This window comes from Chlorocebus sabaeus, chromosome 13, assembly GCF_047675955.1.
Source record: "Chlorocebus sabaeus isolate Y175 chromosome 13, mChlSab1.0.hap1, whole genome shotgun sequence".
Lineage (NCBI taxonomy): Eukaryota > Metazoa > Chordata > Mammalia > Primates > Cercopithecidae > Chlorocebus > Chlorocebus sabaeus.
This window is the reverse complement of record NC_132916.1, coordinates 15,451,897-15,476,694: the sequence shown is the minus strand read 5'-3', so window position 1 is coordinate 15,476,694 and position 24,798 is coordinate 15,451,897. Positions and strand designations below refer to the sequence as shown.

The following is a 24,798-nucleotide window of genomic DNA, read 5'->3' as shown; positions in this document are numbered from 1 at the left end:
TGGGGTGCTGGCAGGGACGCCATCACGCATGCCAGGCCTTCTCCCAAGCTTCCCATTGCTGCCCGTTTCCAAAGAATTCCCCCTTGAGCCTATCATAGTGAGCACCTAGATCTATTGGTGCCTTCTGGGCAACAGGAAAAAGAAATGGCAAAGCCCACACATTTGCATATTAACTGTGCTAGGTTGGATTTGGAAATGATGTCACTGTACATTTTGAATTCAGATTACGAGCTGTGTGGGTGAGGCAACCTCAACTTCAACATTTTCTGATATTTCTGTTTTTAAGTTGGTACCCAGGATGTTCCTTGAACAAATTTTGCCCTTTCGTTGTAAAAGGATCCGGGGTTGCCAGTGACTTGGCTGACCGTGGCGCTAATGGGCCAGGTACTGATGCACAGTTCAGGAGGAAGCTGAATGACCAGGTGTCTCAAACCTGAAGCCACAAATGTTCCCCAGTTGTTTGTAAGGAGCTATAGGCTGTGCAGAAGAGCAGGGAGGCAGACATTTTCTGTGGTAGCCTGCCTGGAGTGTCCACAGCATGGTTTTTTGTTTGTTTGTTTGTTTGCTTTGAGATGGAATCTCGCTCTGTTGCCCAGGCTGGAGTGCAGTGGTGTGATCTCGGCTCACTGCAAGCTCCGCCTCCCGGGTTCACGCCATTCTCCTGCCTCAGCCTCCCGAGTAGCTGGGACTACAGGCGCCTGCCACCACGTCTGACTAATTTTTTGTATTTTTAGTAGAGACGGGGTTTCACCATGTTAGCCAGGATGGTCTCGATCTCCTGACCTTGTGATCTGCCCCCCTCTTAGCCTCCTAAAGTGCTGGGATTACAGGTGTGAGCCACGGCGCCCGGCCCACAGCATGTTGATTAAAGGAGAAAGACGGCTGAGCCTGATCTCATGACTGCTCTGGTCATGGCACCTTGTACTCAGTGGATGCACAGTGTCTAGCACCCATGAGAATTAGGGGATAAGTAAATTAAATGACAGATCCAAATTGAGGGGGCCAGACTGTAACTTGGGACATTGCAGCTCTGCTGGCTCAACTGCTAAGCAGAAGCTCTTTCGCTAAGTAGAAGCTCTTGTTGGCTGTGCTAAATGTTAGATTTTTTTCAAATTGTTAGACCTCTGCCCCAAACTGTTAATTGCCATGAGGAATGTGATGAGAACGACAAAAGGATGTATTAACCAGATACAAATAGATAACTCTTGACTTGAATTTATAATTTGTTTTTTTCATGATTTGCAGTCAGATTGGCCAGAGGCTTTTTCTGGAGCGTGTCTGAACATCTGTACTGTACAGTGCTGAGTGCAGGGCGGGCAGGAAGCAAGTGCTTATTACTCTCTGATAGGGACAAACAGCCCCTAAAACATGTTGCGCTGTATATGTCCTGATGAGGCTCTCCCAGGTGGGAAGCCAGATTTTCGCCTGGGAGGGACAGGATATATTTACTGCCTTTAGCAGCTGGTGCTCAGGACGTGGGCAGAATATAAGGGGGCTATGTATAGGCATTTGGCACCCAGGGCAGGATGCCTGTTTCAAACAGCTTTGTAAATAAGCATTCGGATTTTACCAGCCTCCACTCTTTTTAAAGCCAGTCTTCTATTCTTCCAGAATGTACTTTCATCTCATGTCTCTTCTCTAAAGAACAATAAGGGCACCCTCCCTTTATGGGGATACAGGTCCTGGTAAAATTGGAGGCTCTCAGAGCTGGGGATGGCAGCTGTGAACACTGTCCAGCTCGGATTCTCCTGTGCTCTGTCATGTCCAGGACAGTGCCGGCACATGGCTGGTGGCCGCAGGGACTCTGTGTATGCCCAGATGCATTCCACCTGGGGGAAACCTGAGCAGTAGAACACCTCTGAGATTTCCTGTCTTGGCAGATCTCAGGAACTGCCCACAGCTGCCTTCTCTTCTCAGATCCCCAGGGCCAGCTTCAGTGGGAGCTGGTGCCTTTGGGCCATCCTGTCCAAGCCTGTGCCTCAGAACCCGGTGGCACCCAACGTTTCCTTGAAGTTAAGGGGTTCTGGGGGGCCCAAGGGAGCCTCACTGATTGAAAGCTAAGCCTTTATCCTGGAGTGAGCAGGGTTCTGATGGGAAGGGTCAATATTCTCTTACCAGGTACACGTTGCCCCGTTTCTCATGCTTACCTGAAATGAGTCTCTTTCTCCCTAAGTGAATGAGTACCTCTTGGTCTCCTTTATAAGAGGCGAACAGTGGTTCAGGGAGTTTTCAGTGTTTAAGTTCCAAAATCTTGTGAAGAGTTTGACTCAGATGATTCAGGATTCACTCGGCACCCGCTTTTGACATCAGCCGTGCTATTTTCACCAGCATCCATCTGGCACCTCGGGCTCCAAAGCTCCTTATGCCTTTGCCACAGCTGAGTTCTTCATGGGACTCAAGGTCTTGTTCATCTTTGTATCCCTGGTACTTAGTACATGCCTGATGTGCAGCAGGCACTGTGAAATCCCTGTCATCCGTGAATGTGCATGTGGAGGGCGTGTCCTATTTCCTGTACTTGATGTAACTCTTAGGAAATACCAGGGCTCCTTATTTACAAGGTAAAGGCAGCACTAGTGCAAATTTGATTCTGTAACCTAGGTAATGCACTTTTACGTTGTGTGGCTTCTGTGACATGACTTTTTTGATGGCGTTATGCTTCTTTTTTACTTCTCTATAAAAAGAAAGGTACCTCTCTTGAGGGTCACCCTCTCCCGTACCCTTATGCACTGATGTTTCTATGGTTCGCTCCTCGGTCCTCTTGATGTCCTCCACTCCCTTGGCTTCACTGCTATGGAGAGATAGTCTGATGACTTCCATATCCATGTCTCTGTGAAGACCTTTCTGGGCTTTAGACTCTGGACTCCCGACCATTGAAAATCTCCCACTGCACGGCCCGCACGTGTCTCAGACTCAGCGTTGCGGAAGCTAAGCTTATCCCCAGTTCTCCCCTTGTTGCGTTTCCCATCTACCCAGTCACCTAGGACGTAGAAACCAGTCTTTCTCGATGCCTCTCTTTTCTGTATCTTCTTATATCTAATAAATGATAAAGAGGGGACCATAGAATCTACCTCCTCAAATGCTCAACCATCCCTTACTTTTTTCTGTTGCTCTCTTCTGTGATGCTCTGGTCCTTACACCTTGTACCTGTGATGTCACTATGACTTTCTTGTCCTCCATCCATCCGTCCATCGAGGACGGTCTTCCATCTCTGCCCCACTCTGTGCAGCCACACTCGGCAAGTTCCCCGATGGTGACCGGCTCCTCCTAGCATTCGCCTTTACTCAGGCCGCTTCCAGCCCCGGAATCCCCTCTCCGCGCTGCCCACCCTGCCTTGTCATCTTCAGCTTGAAAGTCAAATAGATACTCCGCCGACGTAAAGCCTTTGCTCACGTGTCTGCTTTCCTCTGAAGTGTTTTAAGGGCCCAGGGAGAATTGACTTGCTTCCTGAGTGTCCCCACTCAGCAGCCTGTGGACTTCCATCATAGCATCTGTGACACTTGGTTGCACTCATTTCTCCGTCTGCCCCTCCCTCGCCAACTGCCTCTCCCCAGACTAGAAGCAGCCCGTGAGAGCATTTCACTCATTTTTGCATCCCCAGCTGCTCACACAGTGCCTGGAAAACAGCTGCTACTCAAGAAGTATGTGTTGAGTGCAGGAACGGAGAGATGCACTTAGGCTGGATGCAATAGGAGTAAGGGCTGCTGTTCTTTTGTGACTTACCTAAATTGGTCTCCCTTAAGCCAAGGTATACACATCAGAGAAAGGGGGCAGTCTTAGAAGACAGCGGTGGGTCACTTGGGATTGAGGGTTTCGTCTTACTTCCCGTGCAGTCAGCTTGTTGGTGAGGGGACTGCCTCTGTGTTGTGGCATTAGGGGACTAGGGGAGGCAGGCCCAAGTATCCTTGCTTGTCATTGCTACTCAGAATTTCCCCAGGGAACCTCATGCCTTTTGGGTCAGCACTGCCTTCCCTAGGCTAATTTTGCAACCAACAGCAGTGAGGTATGACCGAGATTATCTGTCTGGTCCTTATCTGGATGAGATTAGGGTGTTGGAAGAGGAAACGGAAGAAAAAAATTAGAGCTGCAGCATTTTGTAGATCATTATATGTTTTCCGGAGACCGTTCCCTATCTTAGATGTGAGTGCCTGTGTAGTGGTTGGTAATATCAGCATGAACCTGCTACTGGCATTCTTCTGTCTCAGCTGTGCCAACCTCCAGGGGTTCCCCTAGCTTCTAAAGATTTTCTAGAAACCATCTTCCCTGCCCCCATCATGCTGGGCAGTTTCTTTGTTTGGAAGTCTATCCAAGCCTCTTGGGCCTAGATCAGCTCAGACTGATTTCTTATACCTGGATGGGATCAGAAATCATCTGGTTTCACCTAGTTGAGGGGACATTCTATCAAATACAAGAATTACAATGAAAACTTGTGTTATGTTTTGGTAGAGGCTGGTCTTTCTGTCTCTATTGGAGAAGGATGCTGAGGATGGGATGTGTGCTTCCAGTTGTAGGCTGGAAAACTATGTGTTCTACTTATTTCATATTTTTTATTTAAAATTTTTAATATTTTAGTTTTTAATTTACTTAAATTTAAAATTTTTATTTTTATTATTTTTATATTTTAATTATTGACCCCTCCCCTCCCTTCCCCACCACTTCCCTCCCCTTCCTTCCCCTCCTCTTTCCTTTTCTTTCCTTTCTTGATAGGGTCTCATTCTGTCATCCAGACTGGAGTGCAGTGGCACGATTACTGCTCACTGCAGCCTTGAACTCCTGGGCTCAAGCAATCCTCCTGCCTCAGCCCTCCAAGTAACTGGGATTATAGCTGCATACCTCTGTGCCTGATTTTTTCTTTTTTAAATTTCTTGTAAAGACAAGGTCTCACTATGTTGCCCAGGTTGGTCTCGAACTCCTGGTCTTAAGTGATTCTCCCGCCTTGGCCTCCCACAGGGCTGAGATTGCAGGCATGAGCCACCACACCTGGCCCATATTATTTCTTAGCCTTTACTCTGGAAGTTAATAAGGGTTTACTGATCTTCTTGGACCTTTAAGTTAGGATGCAATTGTGGTTGATACCAGCCAAAGAAACATGCTTGTAAATGAGCAAGTTGTAGATTGTAATAAGAGTAATATTCCATCATTGGTTTCCAAGATTCCCTGGTAATTTTGCCTTCTCTTAGCCAAAAATAGGGAAATACCAACAAAATTGTTGCTGTTTGATTGTAGGTCCAAATAAATTACTCAAGACCAGAGCTTAGGGAAGTATAGTTTACACAACAATGAGAAGAGTGACAAGGCATTTAAGTCATTATTTTGATTGGTCTCTTTTGACCAAAGCAGGCAGATGTTGCCTTTTCAATTAACAAGAGCCTAGATCTGTTTCAGAAGACCATCTGTGTGCATAATTGTAACCTCAGTGTTATTCAGGACTGCTCTGTACTGCCTCCTAGGTTGTTTTCTTCTTTCCTTTCTCCATCTGAGCCTTTCAACCAGGCGTTATTATTCTCTGCAAATGACCAAACTCATGTACATTTTTGTCATTTTTCATGCAGATTTCAGCAACGTCCCTGATATCACAACAGGTCTGAAAAGGAGTCAGACAGATGGCACTCTGGATCAGGTTTCCCACAGGGAGAAAATGGAGCAGACATTCAGGGTAAGATACTGGCCTAAATCACAAACCAAGAATCAGGCAGGCTCTTACCCAAGGTGGGGAAAGGAGATGGAGTTACCTATCTCTAGGTCCAGCAGTTCAACATATATATATTTTAAGGATACAGCTTCCTTATTTATGTATTTTTTTTGAAGTGAAGTACTAATCGGAACCATTTACTGTAGCCAGAACTCCTCCATGACTTCTGGTATGCCATCAAAGAGCAGTGCACACTCTGCTATTCATATATTGTGCTGCCTTTGCTTAGTGATTTTGACAAGGAAAACCTTGTCAAAAGGTGTTAATTAGTATTCTGTTTCTTTCTTTTTTTTTTGGCTGAAGATAAATTATTTTTGGAATGTTGTCATTTTGTGTGATAAAACATATATAACATAAAATATTCCTTTTTTACTATTTTCAAGTGTATGCTTCTTTGGCATTAAGTATATTCACATCGGTTTGCAACCACCACCACCATCTAGAACTTTTTCATTATTCCAGACAGAAACTCTGTACCCCTTAAACAATAACTCTTTATTTCCTCCGCTTTTAACTCCCCCGTAACTTCTATTCTACTTTCTATCTTATTTGCCAATTTCTAGGTACCTCATATACATTTCTAGGTGCCAATTTCTAGGCACAATATTTGTCCTTTTGTTTCTGGCTTATTTCACTTAACATATGTCTTCTGGGTTAATCCAGGTTGTAGCATGTATCAGGCTTTCATTCTTTTTTACGGCCGAATAATATTCCATTATATGGATACACCACATTTTGTTTATTCATTCGTCTGTTAATAGACACTTGGATTATTGCTGCTATTGTGGGTGATGCTGGAGTGAATGTTGGTGTAAGAGTTATCTGCATGAATGCTTGTTTTCAGGCCAAGGAGTGGAATTGCCAGGTCATGTGGTGATTCTCTGTTTAGCTTTTTGAGGAACAGCCCATGGTCTCCCACAATGCTGTACTATTTGACATTCCCAGGAGCAATGTAGGAGGCTTCTACTTTATCCACATCCTTGGCAGCATTTGTTACATTCCATTCCTTTCCTGCATTTTTAACTGTTCATTAGCTGCTACCCTTTCAGAAATGGTCTGATAGATATAATCTGTGCTAATAACCAGTCCAGTTTTTAATTGATTTTGAAATTATACATCTTCTGTATTGTATTTGTCTTAAATACAAAATAAGAATGGAAGAAATAGAAGCAATGATAGGCATTTAAATGAAAGTTATAAAGTGGAACAATGCCTCAGTTGGGTTTAGACTAACACTATCACAAGATTCTTGGGGTATCACTTTACCAGCCGGAAACCTCTGTGGCCAAGGGTGCCTTTGCCCAACTTTTTCTTGGGTCCACTAGGCCTACTCGACCTGGCAGATTGTGCTCGACTTATACTGCTGGCCTGCATCCCGTGCCTGCCAAGAGCGAGTGGAGTAGTGAGGGGTATGTCAGTGAGTGCAGTGGTGAGGGGTGTGTCAGTGAGCATGTGTGGGGCCTGGCCACCATGCACAGGCAGGGATGCTGGCTGTGGTGGGGCAGGCAGCAGCTCCAGGCTCTAGCATGGGCACTGGTTCCCTGTGAAGCTACGGCTGGATCACACATACTACAAGCAGCTTCCATGGCCTGCACCAGTACCTGGAAGCTTGGAGATGCCAGGAACTGCTGAGCCCCAAAGAGGGTGGCATAGCCCTAGTTCTGGGAACTCCTGGGTCTGGGCTCCCTGAAGGGCTGCAGCTCTTCTCTCCTCCTGTCCTCTCTCCTTGTCACCTGTAATGTGGCGAGCAAGGGGCGTGTTTTGGTCCTGTTTGTATTGTAGCTCTTTCAGCCCTGCCATTAGGGAGGTCCTGAATTCTTGTCCCATGACCAGGAAGAATGAGGTATGCAGACAAGGGGAGGGTGAGCAAGGTGAAGAGGAGCTTTACTGAGCTATAGAACAGCTCAGAGGAAACCCACAGTGGGTAACTTCTCTCTGCAGGCTGGTCATCCCATAGAGTGTTCACCTCTCAGCAGAGAGCAGACCCTGGAGTGGGTAGCTCTGCTCCACAGCTGGTAGTACTGATGTCTGCTTAGCTTTAAGCAGAGAGGAGACCCTGGAGTAGCTCCTTGCCTCAGCTGGTTGTCTCATTGTCTCTTTGAATCTGGCTGAGTCCAGGGTTTTTATGTGCTTCGGAGGGGAGGAAGTGTGTACTGATTGGTCCATGGTGGCCATGGGCAGGCCCAGAAAAAGCTCCATAAGTTCCCACTCTGGTCTGTGGGACTGGCAGCCTGGCCCCCAGACTTCAGGCCTTCCCCGGCTTGAAGGTGGGGCTTTTCTGGGGACCTACCCCTTTCCACCCAGGAGCCTATCTGCATCCTGCCGCTGTTTGTGGTGCCCAGGCTGTTTGTGCCAAAGGGTGCCTGCAGGCCAGGGCCAAGCTGCCCTCAGTCCCCTCCTTGGCCTGCCTCCCATGCCCGTTGGTGCCCAAAGTACAGCAGGGGGCTGGCATGTCAGTGCTGCCCTGAGCATGACCACACCTGGCTGAGTTGCAACAGTGCCTGGACTCAGACCCAAATTTGCTCTAAGACCAGAGCGGGCACCAGGACTAGGGAGAAGCCAGGCAGTGGGAGCAGGCTACTTTCGAGCCTGTGGCGGCAGGGGGTCCTTCCCAGGCCCCTGAGAGTGCAGAAATGCCTGGGTCCACAGTTGCGACTAGGCAGCTGCAGCAGTGCCTGGGAGGGCGGGGCTCCTTCCTGCTCCTGGCCCCCAAGAGCACAGGGATGTCTGGGACCAGAGCCACAGCTGGGCAGCTGCAGCTGTATCTGAGGAGCACGAGGCTCCTGCCCTGCCACTTCAGAATTGGGCAGGGCTTCCACATTCCCAGCTCCTGCTGGCTCCTTGGAACATACAGCCCTGGCCGTGCCTCCCCCACTGCAGCCGGTGTCATGGCAGTGATTGCTCCAGATGGGCCACCGCTGACATCAAGACCACCAGGAGCCAGGTGCATGGCACACCCATGGGAGGAGCCATGTGGCATACCTTTTGGAGGTTGGTGACATCCCCTGTGTGTGAGGGGACCAGGTTAGAGCCTGCCAGCCTCAGAACGGATACTTCAGGTTCTGAAGTTGCTGGTTTGATGAAGCAGCTATGTGCTCTCAGCCTCCCCTCTCTTTTCCCTTTCCCTTCCTCACTCCCTGCACTCTTCTCCCATTTTCCATGCACCTTCTTCCAAATTTCTCCTCCCTCTCCTCCTCATTCCTCATGCAAAGCAAATACTCAGCTGCCTTCGCTGGCCTGGTTATGTCCCAGGATGCAAGTTATTTTATGAAACTGAAATTCATCAGCATTTTAGTCCTACTACTATGTTCTATCTCTAGTGGGTTATTTAATTTTGGGAACCCAATATCATGTCTAATATCCATTAGCTTTTTAATGAAGCAGTGGATCCTAGAGCATCAAATAGATGTGTTTTTATGGCTTTGTCTTAAATTATTTTAAATCTTATTTTAATAATAAAATAGATATGGGGTCTTACTATGTTGCTGAGGTTGGTCTCAAACTCGTAGGCTTTAGAGATCCTCCCGCCCCAGCCTCCTGAGGTACTGGGATTACAGGTGTGAGTCACTGTGCCTGGCCTGACTTAAAATTTTTTTAAAATCAAATCCTCCTGAAACACTGATGGAGCATGGCCATGTATTTAAAAGTTAAGTGTGCCTGTGGGGGCACTGGCACAGGATGGTAGCTTGAGGAGAATCTCAACACCATGAGGGATAATGACTTCTCCTCTCTTATGATCTGCTTGAGTTACACATCAGAACTCTTAAGAAGGAAATTGAATTTTTTCCCAAAGTTTATCTTAAGATTCAGCAAAATGGATATGCAAAAAGTTAGCATGTTAAGGCCATTGCCAACTCTGTTATTTAACAGTGCCTGTAGTAACTAAGGAAAACATTTACAAAGTGAACATTGGAGCATCAGAAATTTAGAAGAGGAGAGAAAGCTGCAATCAGGTTGAAATTGGGGCCATCGGAGCTTCAATTTTCATTATTAAAAGTGGAGAAAGGAGAAAGCAAATAACACCATAGAACACAGAAGAAAAAAATTTATTGAAAGAATATGAGCATTTGCTGTAAAATTCCTCTCAAGTCTAACATAGTTGTCACCTTACCTTTTTTAAGATTTCCATGTATAATGATGGATTTCAGTACATGTTAAAAAATCTTCGGTAAATACCTAGCAGTTACTCTGTTTCCCTGTTCTTTGTTTCTTGGGAAAGAAGAATTAGTGGCCACCAAAAATAAAAACTGTGGTAGACGTTAGTGAGAAGAAAAAGAAAATTTCAAATTTAAGAATTACATTTTTTTCTGTTCTGTTTTTTTTTTCCAACATTTTAAATGTTTTTTTTTTTTTTTTTGAAACATCATGTTATATCTAAAGCAATCCTCTTCTGGATTTTTTTGTTGTTGTTTTAAATTTTATTTTATTTTTCGAGACAAAGTCTTACCCTGTTGTCCAGCCTGGAGTGCAATGGCGTGATCTTGACTCACTGCCACTTTGACCTCCTAGGCTTAAGTGATCCTCCCACCTCAGCCTCCTAAGTAGCTGGGACCACAGGTGCCTGCCACCATGCCCGGATAATTTTGTTTATTGTTTTTAGAGACTAGGTATCACTGTGTTGCCCAGTCTGGTCTCAAACTCCTGGGCTCGAGCAATCCTCCTGCCTCAGCCTCCCAATATGCTGGGATTACAGGTGTGAGTCACCGCGCCCAGCCCTCTTCTGTTTTTGAAGTGGTGATGTGGGAGGTGTCTGGTGAATGTCCAGTGTGTGCTGGGAGTGGATTTTTCGGGATCCCCCTGCCCCGTGCCGTGTCCTCAGAAGGTGGTCTCTCCTCAGGGAGAAGACTGCCTCTGGTTTCTGGGCTTCCTGCCCTGGCCCAGTTGGTCTTCTCAGGGGTCATTAACTTCTTTCCAGATTAGACCCTGGTTGAACCTGGGCTGTTGGGGATATTTTACTAACAACTATTCTAGACATTAGAATAAAGAATAATTTCCCTTGAAAATCAAATGAAGCCTGGTTTGATGAAGCACAGCTGTACCCAGGGCTTTTGTCAGCCCCGCAATTTCTGCAAATGGTTCCTAATTGATTGCCTTCTTCTCTGTAAGGGTGCCTATTACTGTCATAGCTCTTTGTGTGACCCTGTCAGCCTCTCCTGTAGGGGGGATTTTTTCCCCCCAGTATCGTTAGCAATTAGCATGTGCTATTGTAATAGTTTGGAGTTTGAAAGGAATATACAATGTCCCTTTGGGTGAGGAGGTTGAAAGAGTTTTCGGTTTGTTCTGAACTTGAGGTGTGTTAAGCAGTCCCCACAGACATGCTGCCTGCACTCCACCTGCTGAGCTGGCTCTGAGGCTCAGGAGACATGGTCCTCTGTGGTCCCATCGTCTCCACGTCCGTGGTAACCTGGTGCCTTTCTAGAGCAGACTCCCGGCATGGGTGGAAACGGAGCAGGGGGCCAGCTTCCCCCAATCACCGGTGCTGCTGTGGAGGACGAGCTTGGTGGCGCTAGGACGTCCTTGTGAATGTGACTTGGAAGAGCAGTTTGGGATTTTTTTCATTGCCTGGAGATGAGAGGGAGAGACGACGCGTGTCTTACACATCTCCCAACAGCCGACTTCGATGTGATCCATTCTCCCAGAGGGAGCAGGTTTCTTTGAACTTTTCCTTTTTATGTACAGCGTGTAAGTAAACAAGGGCTTTGATTTTCACGGGTAAAGATTTTGATCCAAACGTAGGCATGCTTGCACGGTTTCCTTTCCTTGATTGAAAGTTGATTTTGCTCTAAAAATGTCTAAAGACTGATATGCAGATGAGAAGAGATGCTTCTGACAGCGATCTTTACGTGCTTTTTACAGCTAAGGATAAGAGAACTTCTTTTGGATACCCGTTCTGTGGCGCTGTCACTGTTCCTTTCTCATTCCAAAATCTTTAACTTCATCTCCGAAATAGTTCTGTCTTTTTGAAATATAAAGATATCAGAAGGGCCTAGGGAAATATTTACTCTGCAGAATATGCTTGAAAAGACAGGAAGGAATAATTTGAATATAGCAATTAATTGTGTGCTTGTAACATTTCCTTGGAGTATAGCACATATTAATACTTACACTGGGTTTAAGGCTGTAAAAGAAAATTCACACACAGGAAACCCGTTTTCTACAAGGTAAGCAGAGTTTTTAATTTAGTTATTCCTGATGAAATAATTTTTCGGCTTTGTGGAAGAATTTTATGTAATCACCTAGTGTAGCTTTGGCAGGGATTATTTTTGCCGTTTGTAGGCGTTGTGTTGATAGAACAGAGAGCATTGAGAATCTGGAGATACACAGCGTGACAACTGTGTGTTGTGCTCTTTGCAATTTAATCATGTTTAAGATAGAATTGATATATTTTGTCCTGTTTATTTTTTCTAGGCAGAAAAAAAAAAAAAAGAACGTCCACTAGTGGCTATGGTTTTTAGTGTACAGCATGAACACAACTTGCATTTCATATTTAATTTCTGCTCACCCACTTAGCTTAACCTTTTGAGTTTTTTTTTTCCCCCCACATGAATTGCTTTTAAGAGCTTGCCTAACTAAGAAGCTGAAGGAAAAGCAAAAATTATTGGACCGCATGATTCGCTTTCCAGCATTCTTGGAGTATTTGTCTTCCTTTGGTGTATACTTGCCTGCATTATTGCAAGATCTTTTTGGTTATGTTTTTGTTAGGCAGTCAAGCTAAAAGATAACTTATTTATAAACCGTAGTCTTTCTCCATGGTGGCTATTCAATAGATGAATAGAATCAAGATCCTTTTCTTAAAACCAAACATGACTATTTCTAAATGCAAGTTATGTGACTAAATTCCTATTTTAGTGCACAGAGAGATGGCATCCTCAAGGCAAACGCTTTGTCCCTGAAAAATGGTTTGGGGCGTGGCACTCTCCAGCAGGGAGACAATAATCTGTCACAAAGACCTAATTCCAGGTAGCCCTTTCTGGGAGGCAGTGGTATGTTGGAAAGAACTCAACCTGATGCTTGGAAACCTGAATTTGTATTCCCATCCACCAGGCTTTATCATTATGTGACCTGGGGCAAGTTACCCAACCTTTCTAAGCCTGTGCATCCTCCTCTATAAATAAACGTAACACCACCACCAACCCGGTGCTGTCAAAGGGATCACGTGAGATTATGTCCAACTGGGAGCAGCAGAAGCAGGGGAGAGAGGATTAGGCTGTAAGCTGCGCCTTCCTGGTGCATCTCCCATGTATACGTGTGTGTGAAGGTTTTCTCTGCTGCTCACCTAATGGCCTCTTGATCTGAGATTCGATGGCAGGTAGGAAACTGTGAACAAATATATGAGCACCTCAATACAATGTTGTTGAAAGTAAGACATGTGCGTGCCTTGACCCTCTTAGCTGCCCACCGCGTGTTCTTGACCATCTTAGCTGCCCACCTGTGTTCTTGAACGTCTTCGCTGCCCACCCGTATTCTTGACCATCTCAGCTGCCCACCCCGTGTTCTTGAAGTTTGTGTCAGTGGTCAGCTGCTCCCGAACCGTCCCATGAGATAAAAACGCACTGAAAACCAAAAGCTGTAAGAATTGGGTCCTCTTCGTTGTCTGCATGGAGACAAAGTCTGCTCACCGTGTAGCTGCTTTTTTTAATGTATGTGCCATCAGTGGATGAGCTTTTCCAAAGGGTTGCTTCAAGTGACCAAATACAATTAGTGTATGTTAGATCTGCCTTTCTTTTTAGCAGGAGTGGACTGTGAACACCGAGATGCTTAGTGAAGCCTGAAGGGCTCTGCCAGCCGAGGAGGGCTCGCAGACTTTGCCCCTCCTGGAAGAGAGGCGGCAAGGACACGGATCTCCCGGGGTCAGAGTTGGGCGCAGTGCGGCGCCAGCCCATATACCTTAGCCTGCCTCTCTAATGCCACACTTCCTTGGCAGAGACTTGGAGGCAAGTTTGTGGACTCGTTTGAAATGACTGTGCTTAGTTTTTGTTGGAGTCTAAAAGGCCATTTGGCCTCTTTGTAGTTAGTTGGATTATTATTATTTTTTTTCATTTCCTATTTTCCATGCTCCAGAGTATTTGTGCCCCGCTCTTCTTGGTCTATCCTTGGCCATTAGGGTGGATGTGTCAGGCAGATACCAACCCCTTGCTGGGTGTGGCGGGAAGAGGGTGGCTATAGAAGACTTTACTGTGGCATAGAGCACACAGAGACCTGTCCTTTTCTTTGCCAGGGACAACTTACACGCTCTGTTCAACAGGGTTGGCGATGTCACTTATGTGTCAACAGGAAAAACAGGAAAAAAAAAAACAGTGAGTGGTATTGAGAATCCAAAAGACAGCATTCCAAGCTAGTGGCTGCCTGGAAGGCCATTCGGCCATGGAGAGCTTGTCCTGCAGAGAGGGACGAACAACAGAGCGTGGCAGGAAGGCAGTGGAAGGAACTTGCTGGTGACCTTTCTCGCCATTTCTTGCCACTGGCCCTTCCCGTCAGCTGGGCTGATCCCTCCTGCCAAGTGGGTCCTTGGACAGAGGCAAACTAGAAAGTGGGCAGTGGGGCTGTTGGCATGGGCTGTGCTGTGGGCTAACTGGGGCCAAAGGGAAATTGCCAGCAACAGGAAGCTGCCTGATGAGTCCTCAGCTGGCTGTGCCTTTGCCAGGGAGGCGTTTAAAACTCAGACATGGGGGTGTTGAGTTGTTGAATGACACTTTGGCTGGGGCTCTGAGTCTGCATTCAGCTGTGGCAGAGGGCCTGTGTTTTCTCTGTTAAACATGGAATGCACGTACGTCTAGGAGCAGAGTATCAGGCAAGGCTGGGCGAGACTGGTCCAGTGCCCTGGCGGGCTGCACAGTAAGAACCCCAGGAGCCCTGGGCCAGCCTGGTCCCACCAGTGCTTGTGTCTCCTGATCTGGAAAGTAAGGACGATGGCGCCTGGCGAACGGTGAGGTTGGAAGGATGCAGGGAGGTCGCTGATTGCCCTTCTTCCTCTTTCCTTTCTGTCCTTGGATCACTGTGGTATTTTCGTCAGCACAGCTGCCTTCCCAGCCTCTTTTTTTTTTTTTTTTTGCAGAGAAGAGTTTAATGAAAAAATAGGGATTTGCATTACAAACTAGGGACAAAAAGAAGACATCATTTTAAACTTGAAGTTATAGATAATAAGCCCATCTTACCTCTTTTTTTAATTATTATTATACTTTAAGTTCTGGGGTACATGTGCAGAACATGCAGGTTTGTTACATAGGTATACACGTGCCATGGTGGTTTGCTGCACCCATCAACCTGTCACCTACATTAGGCATTTCTCCTAATGCTATCCCTCCCCTAGCCCCCCACCCCTCGACAGGCCCCGGTATGTGACGTTCCCCTCCCTGTGTCCATATGTTCTCATTGTTCAACTCCCACTTATGAGTGAGAACATGTGGTGTTTGGTTCTTTCCCCTCCTGTTGTCTGTGCCACAGTACTATCCTACCTGCCTTCCTCTGTCCCTGCTTTCTTCTTCTCCAGACTTTTCTCTTTCATCTTTTTTTGAAAAAAAACAAAAAACAAAAAACCACAAGTTATTATTAAGAGTCATCTTCAGAATCACAAAATCAAGAAAGAAAAAGGAGAGGTTGTAGAGAGCAGCGCCGTGAGAGCTGCGGCGTGAATCACTGCGCTGGGGTGGGCTGGAAGATCAAGGCCTGTCAGGTAGAACGCTCTGAAATTAACTTGAACAGATAATTACCCTCCGTTTCCTCATCCTGCTGGGACAGCGATGCACAGGAAAGTGACTTGGAGACTACTCAGAGCTGAGGCCACACAAAGATTTGGCCTTGACTGAGCAGAGATGCTGATCTTCACCTAATGATTGATTTGCCACATTTATTTCTGATATAGGCTTCTCCTTCCTTTTTCTCTCCTTTGAACAGCGGGTGCCATGGGTTTGCTCTCATCCTATCTGAGATGACACTTGAAGTGGGATATGTTTGACCTCTTCAAGGCAAACAAAAAGCCAAGCTCAAGGAGTCATCAGCCAGCTCCCTGCAACTTAGGTGGTAGCGAGGGACCTCCTGCCAGAGCTACTTGAGATCTCCCCTTTAATTTTTGCCCACCTGGATGAGAGTGAAGATGGGGTTGAATGGCAAGTGTTTTCCCAGGTCCATCCTCTTTCTTCCATCTTCCATCTCCATGCCCCTCAACCCTCTATTTCTAGATCTTTATTTCCTTTCTGGACTTCTGGATTAGAGATGGAGCTATGGAGACCTTGATATCATTTTGCTTTCTGTGGGAGAAGAAAGCAGGAAGTTTGATTTCTCAGGCCAGACTAACCTCAGTGTAAATACCATTTGCAGGTTCTTGCCTTTTCTTTTCTTTTCTTCTCCTCTCCTCTCCTCCCCTTCCCTCTCCCTCTCCCTCTCCCTCTCCCTCTCCCTCTCCCTCTCTCTCTCTCTCTTTCTCTCTCTTTCTTTCTTTCTTTCTTTCTTTCTTTCTTTCTTTCTTTCTTTCTTTCTTTCTTTCTTTCTTTCTTTCTTTCTTTCTTTCTTTCTTTCTTTCTTTCTCTTTCTCCCTCTCTCTCCCTCTCTCCCCCCTCTCTCTCTCCCTCTCTCCTTCCTTCCTTTCTTTCTTTTTCTTTCTTTCGTTCGTTCGTTCGTTCGTTCTTTCTTTCGTTCTTTCGTTCTTTCTTGTCTTTCTTTCTTTCTGAGTCTCACTTTGTCACCCAGCCTGGAGTGCAGTGGCACAGTCTTGGTTCACTGTAGCCTCTGCCTCCTGGGTTCAAGCAATTCTTATTCCTCAGCCTCCTCAGTACCTGGGACCACAGGTGCACGCCACCATTCCCAGCTAATTCTTGTATTTTTAGGAGAGACGGAGTTTCACTGTGTTAGCCAGGCTGGTCTCAAACTCCTGACCTCAAGTGATCCACACTCTTCGGCCTCCCAGTGTTGGGATTACAGGCGTGAGCCACTACACCCGGCCTGTTCTTGCCTATTCTTAGGGGAAGCCACCTCGACATGGGGTACACTTGGAGTAAGAACACATGGGTGGCTGGGCGTGGTGGCTCACACCTGTAGTCCTAGCACTTTGGGAGGTTGAGGCAGGTGGATCACTTGAGGCCAGGAGCTCGAGACCAGCCTGGCCAACATGGTATAACCCCATCTCTACTAAAAATACAAAAATTAGATAGGCATGGTGGCTCATGCCTGTAATCCCAGCTACTTGGGAGGCTGAGGCACGACAACTGCTTAAGCCTGGGAGGCAGAGATTGCAGTGAGCCAAGATTGCACCACTGCACTCCAGCATGGGCGACAGAGTAAGACTCTGTTTAAGAAAAAACAACAAAAAAAGCACATGGGGTTTTTGCCCTAAGTCTTACCCTGAGGAGCCATTTCCTCATCCTTGGGTAAGTCGTCAGACTTCCCTATCTGTGAAACTGAAGGGTCCGTCTGACCAGCTGTCTTGCCTTGATGTGTCTCCCTGTCTTTCTTTCTGCCTGAATGCCTGATCCGAAGCAGCTTTCTGCTGGATGTCTCTTTTTATCCCCATGAATATGCAGAGCTGCTTAGAAGAAGAATCTTAGCAGAACCCTATTAGAATTTGCTTCGGTCATTTATTGCACTTCACGCATTTCACTGAAGCTAAAACCGCTAAGATTTTTGGAGGCTTCTCAGGTAATGGTATGCGAAGGTCAGGATGGTTAGACTCTGTATTTCCAGATGCTCTCCGCTCTTTTATGCACTTATGTTATTTAGGAACTTATTTCAAGCAGACCATTTGAGAATCTGATGAAAGCTATGGGTCCCCAGAAAAGTGCTTATGCACGTATGTTAGAAATTGCAGACAAGTCCAGGGAGCTCCTCAGTCTTACAATGTTTTTTCACGGCTTTCCCATTTAGGAATTTATGAACCGTCAGTTCGTGATCCTTACTTTGAGTAAACACCTGAAGAGCCTAGCCTCTGTCTTGACTTAATATTACTGATATTGCAGAATCAGTTATCAAGTACCTACAATATGAAAAGCACTGTGTTTATGTAGACAAGTGGTATTTTGAACTTTGTTTTTATCTTAGTCTAATTGCTTGGGTGAGATTAGTTATTAATGCTTTATTTTTTTAATGTGCTAAGAGATGTTGAGGAGTGTTAAATAAATAACAACCCCTAGATGGCAAATACGTTATTAGGTTGAGAGCAGAATAGATTATATTGATGATGGTGGTTAGACATCACCAGATTTTTTTAAACTTTTTTTTTACTCTGCACTTCAATGGATGCAAACCCAGATTGCTGAAAACCAATTGCAACATTAGGTGCTGGGGTGTTTCGGCATTTTGAAAGTTTTATTTTCTGTCATTAGTGAACAAAATGGGTTTTTTTTTTTTGGAGTAAGAATTTTAACATTTTGATCCCAAACCAAACTTTTATGGATCTCTTTAGTAAAATAAATAGCTGTCTGATGGACTAGGAGAGCTGTTTTATATGCCTAGCTTAAGGGAAGCTCAGGCAGCCATGGCTCCTGTGTTCCCCCCGGCAAGGGTGTTGCCAGTGAATTTCACCCTTGCCCCTTTTCCTGTCAGCAAATTAGCTAAGCCCTTGTTGCCGTTTGCCCTTTTCCCTTTAAAGAAGTAATAGGCACAATTACTATGTAATTTTGGCTTGCCCCTGTGTGGGTGCCTGGAATCTCATCTGATATTTTAATATTTACCAAGGGGGTGGGCGTAGTGTCGCATTGTTCATTCACTCATTAAATCCCCTTCACCGAGGCCTTCTCGGATGCTCGCCGTCGTTCAAAGTTCTGAAATCGTCACCCTGACGCCTTCTGTAAATATTGTTGCGTAGAGATTGTAGTCCGGTGAAAGCCTTGTACTGAGTAAATGAAGATGTGTTTGAGTTTCGAGGCATTTTCTATGCCTTTGGTGACTCATAGCAGATTCTCACCTTGTGATAAAGTCCCGGCTCCACGGTGATGGCTGCTTTTGCTTTTGGAAAAAGTAAGTTGTGAGAAATTGTTCTGAGTCATTTTGCAATTTCCTCTGTAGACTCAGCTAAGAGTAGATGTGTGTGTCACGCTCTGGAGTTGAGGGAGGAGGGGTCATGGAAAAACTCTGTCTGGGAGCGCTTCATCCAGGTACACATGATGGTATTTTCACCATCAAACACCAGCTTCTAACTGCTGAAGGCAAAGATGGGATCATTCGTTTTGTAAATTCATCTCCTGCTGTCTTGATAATACCATGAAGAAAAGGGCAAGAAAAACATGGATATGTCATTAGTATGGGACGAAGGAGGAGAATGGAGGTTTGTTTTAAAGGCACCCCCAATTCTCTTTCCCTCTTTCATCCTTTTGTTGGTTCTTGCCCCTTCCACACCCCGACTGTGTTTATTCAGCTTCCAGCGCGTGCTGCCGCCTCTGCTTTTCACCTGCCTTTGCGCTCTCTCATTCTTTGCTGCCACCTGAGTCCTCTGGTGCTTTTAGAAAACACCTGGCAGAGGAGGAGGCTCTGAGATGTGTGGTTGCTTAGAAGGTTCTGACCTGGTACCTGCACAGCTGGGGATTTCATCACCAACTGCTCAGAAACCACAGTGCTGCATGCCTGGAGGAGTCCTGGCATCTTCCTACCTTGCACGCTGCTCTCAGCTGGTTTTGGGATTTTCTATTTATTTATTTGTTTGTTGGTTGGTTTGAGATGGGTCTCGCTCTGTCACCCAGGCTGGAGTGCAGTGGTGCAATCTTGGCTCACTGCAACCTCTGCCTCCCAGGTTCAAGCAATTCTCCCACCTCAGCCTCCAGCATAGCTCGGATTACAGGCGTGCACCACCACACCCAGCTAATTTTTGTATTTTTGGTAGAGACGGGGGTTTCCCCATGTTGTCCAGGCTGATCTCGAACTCCTGACCTCAGTTGATACACCCGCCTCGGCCTCCCAAAGTGCTGGGATTACAGGCATGAGCCTCCACACCCAACTGGGATTTTTAAGAATTTACTCCCTTCTTGGTTCATTCAGGCATAGATAAAGGGCACTCTGAGGGCCCTGGTGACATGCACATCAGGATAGGCAGGCGCTCTGCCTTCCTCTCATTTGAGCACCAAGGTCTTGAATTTGGGGCTTTTACAGGTGAGCTACCAAGATGGGGAAAGGTGGACGATCAAGCAGTAATCCAACGTGAGGCTTACAGATAACTTCTAAGTGTGGTGTGGGGTTTTAAAGAAAGTCTCCATTCACATTCTGTCACCCTCACTCTGTCTCTTCCGTCTTTTTCTTGCCGGAGTATCCTGGTTCTGCCGTCTTCCCTCGATCTCCAACTCTTCTTCTCACCACCAGGGATACCTGGCTTTGGTTCCCATGTATTTATTGATTTCTATTTTTAAGAAGTTTGATCAGAACTGTCAAGCTATTGATGGAAAATGATAGTTCTTAGTTTAAATCTTATTCCATTTCTGTTAGAACTCAGTGTAGATTATAGAGTCGTAAAGTCTCAGATAAATACTTATATAAATAAAGATAGGTATTGTTCCATACGAGATTATCATTATTTTGAGAACCTGTTGATGAGGGTGCCAGACGTGACTATTGCATTACTCAAATCCAGCAAAAATCATTGAACAAAAACTATAATTAAAGGGGCATGCAGGGTATCTGTGTTCACTTTAGGTCAAGTGGTCCTTGACAGTACCCCTGCCTAATTAAGGCTGCCAGGATATTAACATATAATTCGATGTTTTATACACTTATGACTTTCCTCCCGGAAGCTCCAATTTTTTTGAAACCAGATTCCAAGCATTCTTTTAAGCCAATATTAGAAGAGAAAGTGTAGGGCTTTCTAAGCATGAAGAGGATGTGATTTCAGACAAAGTCCTAGCTCCTGGACCCTGTCTCCCTGCCCCCATCTCATTCCTCATAAGTGATGAAAGGCATCTTTGATCCATGAAACCGGAAGGAACAGCCATCAGTAGAGGTAAGTGTGACTGCTGAGGGCGTCATAAGATACTAATGTACCAGCAAGGCTGCTCAGCCTCAGTAGCCCCCTTGTCTGTCTGAGCATCTTTGTGGGGTCTGCTTTTAAGTGGAAACAAAAGATTGCAGGTGGTAGGTTGGGTATGGTGGCTCAGGCCTGTAATCCCAGTACTTTGGGAGGCCGAGGCAGGCAGATCACTTGAGGTCAGGAGCTTGAGACCAGCCTGATCAACATGGTGAAACCCCATCTCTACTAAAAAAAATTAGCTGGGCATGGTGGTGCGTGCCTGTAATCCCAGATACTTGGGAGACTGAAGCAGGAGAATCACTTGAATCCAGGAGGTGGAGGTTGCAGTGAGCAGAGATCATGCCACTGCACTCCAGCCTGAGCAACAAGAGTGAAACTCCATCTCGGGTGTGGGGGCCAGGGGAGGGCAGGGAAGAAAAAAAGATTGCAGATGGTGAAATTTAAATGCTTAAAAAAATCTTTAAGAATTCATAATTTGCCTGCAACAGATTCAGGTGGAAGCATAGTCCCCTTCATTCCCCCAAGTCAGAGCCTGTGCCCCTGTGTATCTGTCCCCGTCAGTGAAACTGTGGCTTGGTTTCTTCTGAAGAAGAATGATCCAGGGCAAGTCAAGCTGTTTGTTTTGCGCCCCTGTCTCTGTTGCTGAGTTGCTGTCACCTTGAGTTAGCTCTGACTGTCCCGTGGCAAAGGCCATCCCAAATAGCACATTTGCAGTATGTGCTTGGGAGAGTGGGATACATAAGAAATAGGAGAGTTAACTGGAAGGAGTTTCCCTCCTGCTCTACTAAGTTGGAAAGGAAAATAGATGTTTGTCTCTTAATTTGCTGTTGCAGAAAGTGAAAAGATACTTGGACCAGAAGTGTTGGTGCTTTCCATGCACTCACAGTGGGCTTTGGAAAAATCATTCACTCCCCTGAATCCTTATTTGTTAAGAAAGTGGGATTCCATTTCCACAACTGTTTCCTGGCTGTGAGGCGAAATCAAGACGAGGCACACGGAATGGCTTTGTAAATAAACTGCGGGGATGCTGAGCCAGGCTGAGGAGACTTAGCCCATGGAGAATACAATGTGTTTTAAATACATCACTACATTTAAACCTGTTTTCCCCACAACCGTATTGAACAGATATCACCACCCCCATTTAGCCTAAGAAAACTCAAATCCAGAGATGTCGACTGGCAGACCAGTGTGTCCTAGGCAGTGACTGCACCACGGATCGCACCCAGCCCTGCCAGCTTCTAAAGCACTTCTTCCCATGACACCACACTGCCTAGTAAGGAGAACATGGCACTGCGTGTAGAAGGAAGGGGAGAAAACTGTGTTTAAATATCAGACTCATGGCATATGGGTGTATTCACTCTTGAATTGATTTAAAGGTAGAACGACTGTATTTGTGAACTTGCAAGGTATGATGTGAGAAATCTGGACACGACTTTTTGGTTCTTTAGCTTAATTTACAAGTTGGTTATCCCCTGTCGACAAGAGGAATCGGTGAGGATGTAGAGACCCCAGGCTTATGTTCCAAAAGCAGGTAGACTGTGACAACTGGAGAGACCCAGCAGAGGACGCAGCCTCGTCAGCAGTCTAGAAGCATTATCTAAGGTGCCCGAGGACTGTCAGCAAGGAACTGGAATAGGTGCAACCGAATTATTTTCTGAGCATCTTAGAACTAATATCAGAGCAGAGTGCTTGGTCTGTACCCGGGAGGCAGGTGCTGCTCTATTTTTTGTTTTGTTTTCTAGATTAAGGCAGGCGGGAACCCACATGGATTACAACTAGAAAGAAAATCAGTTTCTAGGGAGCCAGAGAAAGGGAGGGAGGGCTTAGTTAAGAGACAGTCTGGGCTCAGGTAGTTGGGCAGAGCTGTCCTAAGCAAAGCTGGGTGGACACAGCCTCAACTGTTAAGCCTAAGAGTGTGGGATCTCCCCCTTCCAGTGTTCAACTGAATTTTGTCCTCAGTCCTCTGTAGGATAGACTCTACCTGCCCAGGAAACTGGTGGCTAACGAAGATTTGTCAGAGCTCTAGTCTGTCAATAATTTGGTTATAGCTGCTGTTATTGACACATTTTGTCTTCAAATAAAGTGATAATCTTTTTGGCGCTTTAGTGTCCAATCATGAATATATAAAAAGAAAAAAAACTCAATACAGTCTCAGAGTATGTAACAATAAAGACCTTTCCTGGCTGGGCATGATGGCTCATGTCTGTTATCCCCAAACCTGGGGGAGGCTGAAGCAGGAGGATCACGTGTGAGCCCAGGAGTTTGAGATTACCGTGAGCTATGATCGCACCACTGCTTGCCAGGGCAACAGAGCAAAAACCTGTCTCTAAAAAATAAAATAAAATAAAGACCTTTCTTGCAAAAACTGCTCAAGAATGTATTATCACTTGCCAAGAATTAAGTCAGAGACATAACCCTGGAATAGAAATGTTGTGTTTGATAAAATTGGGGTAATCATGGAAACCAGCTAGAATGAAAATGTTAAATGAAAACACCACAGAAGAGACAGAGATTGTAAATATGAAAGTTTAAACTAATTTATGTGATTATCAGAAAACAAGTAGGCTATGAGGAGACTGAAGGGAGAGAATGAAAAGAGAGCTGTGAACTGGGATAAATACTTCTGGACGAGAAAGTGTAGGTGGAGGGTAATATTAAAAGATAAGAAAAGTCATAGTTGAGCACATGTTTTCCCCCAAAATCAAGTTGAAAGATATTGGTTTAGAGGCTTCTTTAATTAGATAAGTGTACTTAGAATGAATGTAACATGATATAAGCTTATCACAAAGAATTTAAGTATGTTTTAATGCCCCAAATCACGACACAGGAAAAGCAAAAAGAATTATCCCCTTTATCGAAAAGCAACACAAAATACAGTAAAAACTGTTGGGAAATTAGGCATTGTTTTTCTGAGCCCTGGATCTGAGCTGGGTAAGCAGGCAGGTGTTTCGTTGTTGTTGTTGTTGTTGTTGTTGTTTTGACATAGTTGAAAGGATACGACATAAAAGTTTTTATACCTTATGTGAATTAAAGTATCACTGTAGTCTCTAGACAAATAACAACATATAAAAGTCATTTAAACAATTTATACTTTACATACTGAAAAGTTTCAGAATGAATTTTTATAAATTATTTTGAGTTTTAATTCAAAAGAAGAATCTTTTTTGATCTGGGTTCATCTCTCTATAACAGGAGTTGGCAAACTTTTCCTGTAAAGGGCCAGATAGTCAATATTTTAGCCCATCAGAACTAGCCAACTCTGCATTATAATGTGAAAGCAGCCATAGCCAATATGGAGATGAGTGTGCATGGCAGAGTTCTAATAAAACTTTATTTACAGGAGCAGACAGCAGGAATGACTGTAGCAGAATTCTAATAAAACTTTATTTCCAGTAACAAGTGGCAGGCTGGATTTGGCCCGCAGGCTTTAGTTTGCTGACCCCTTTTCTGATGATCCACCTTGATTCACCTGTTTGTTTCAGAGTGGGGTCATTAGAGTTTTTTATACTATAAGTGTCATAGTTTTGTATCCAGAAGTCAAGAAAAAGTTCTGGTCCATGTGCCTCTTTCTTGGTGCACAGGTTAATCAGAAGCAAAGCCGTATCTTTCTTTCCGGGTGAAAAATGGGTTAGAGAAAAATGCAGTTCCTGGCACAGGAGGCATCCATTAGACAGATTAGCCTTAAGGGTAACATTGACACTCCCAGAATTTTATGTGAAAGAGGTGGCTGGTTGTGTAGAAATGCTGCACCGGCCCTTGAAACTTCCTTGGCAGAGAGAACATCTTATTCATTCCTGAATTCCGACCAAACTCCTGTTAAATAAGGAAACCGAGCAGAAGGCAGGCAGCGAGGACACACAAGCCCGACGCTCCTCCTGTTCCCACTGCTCTGCCACCAGCTACTCAGTTGCTTCCTCCTGGGGAGCACGGGCCCTGCTTGTGACTCTGGTCTGGGAAGCCCCACAGCAGTGACCATGGCGCTTCCTCTCTCCAGCATGCAGCTCTGACCTGCCTTCCTGGGGCATGCCCTCTAGGCACTGAGGATTTGCCACTTGGGACATGCACATGCCTTCTGCCTTCTCAGGGAAGTAAGTCCACATTTCCTCCAGACAGCGGTGGCCACCCACCTCCTCCCTCTCTGAACATGACTGGAGCTGCTCATTCCAGC

At 45.5% G+C, this 24,798-nt stretch overlaps 1 protein-coding gene across 5 annotated transcripts in view; it reads left to right on the top strand.

The window, feature by feature from the left end:
- The window catches only part of TIAM2 (TIAM Rac1 associated GEF 2), a 272,136-nt gene that overhangs the window by 218,618 nt on the left and 28,720 nt on the right, over window positions 1–24,798 (top strand). For 4 of the 5 annotated variants that reach the window (XM_038001128.2, XM_073022315.1, XM_038001129.2 and 1 more), the window contains one exon: window positions 5,550–5,653. In XM_038001128.2, the coding sequence (XP_037857056.2) occupies window positions 5,550–5,653 (104 nt within the window). Of the gene's footprint in view, window positions 1–5,549; window positions 5,654–11,245; window positions 11,372–24,798 lie in introns of those variants that run through there. The other variant, XM_038001131.2, reaches the window with a different exon arrangement.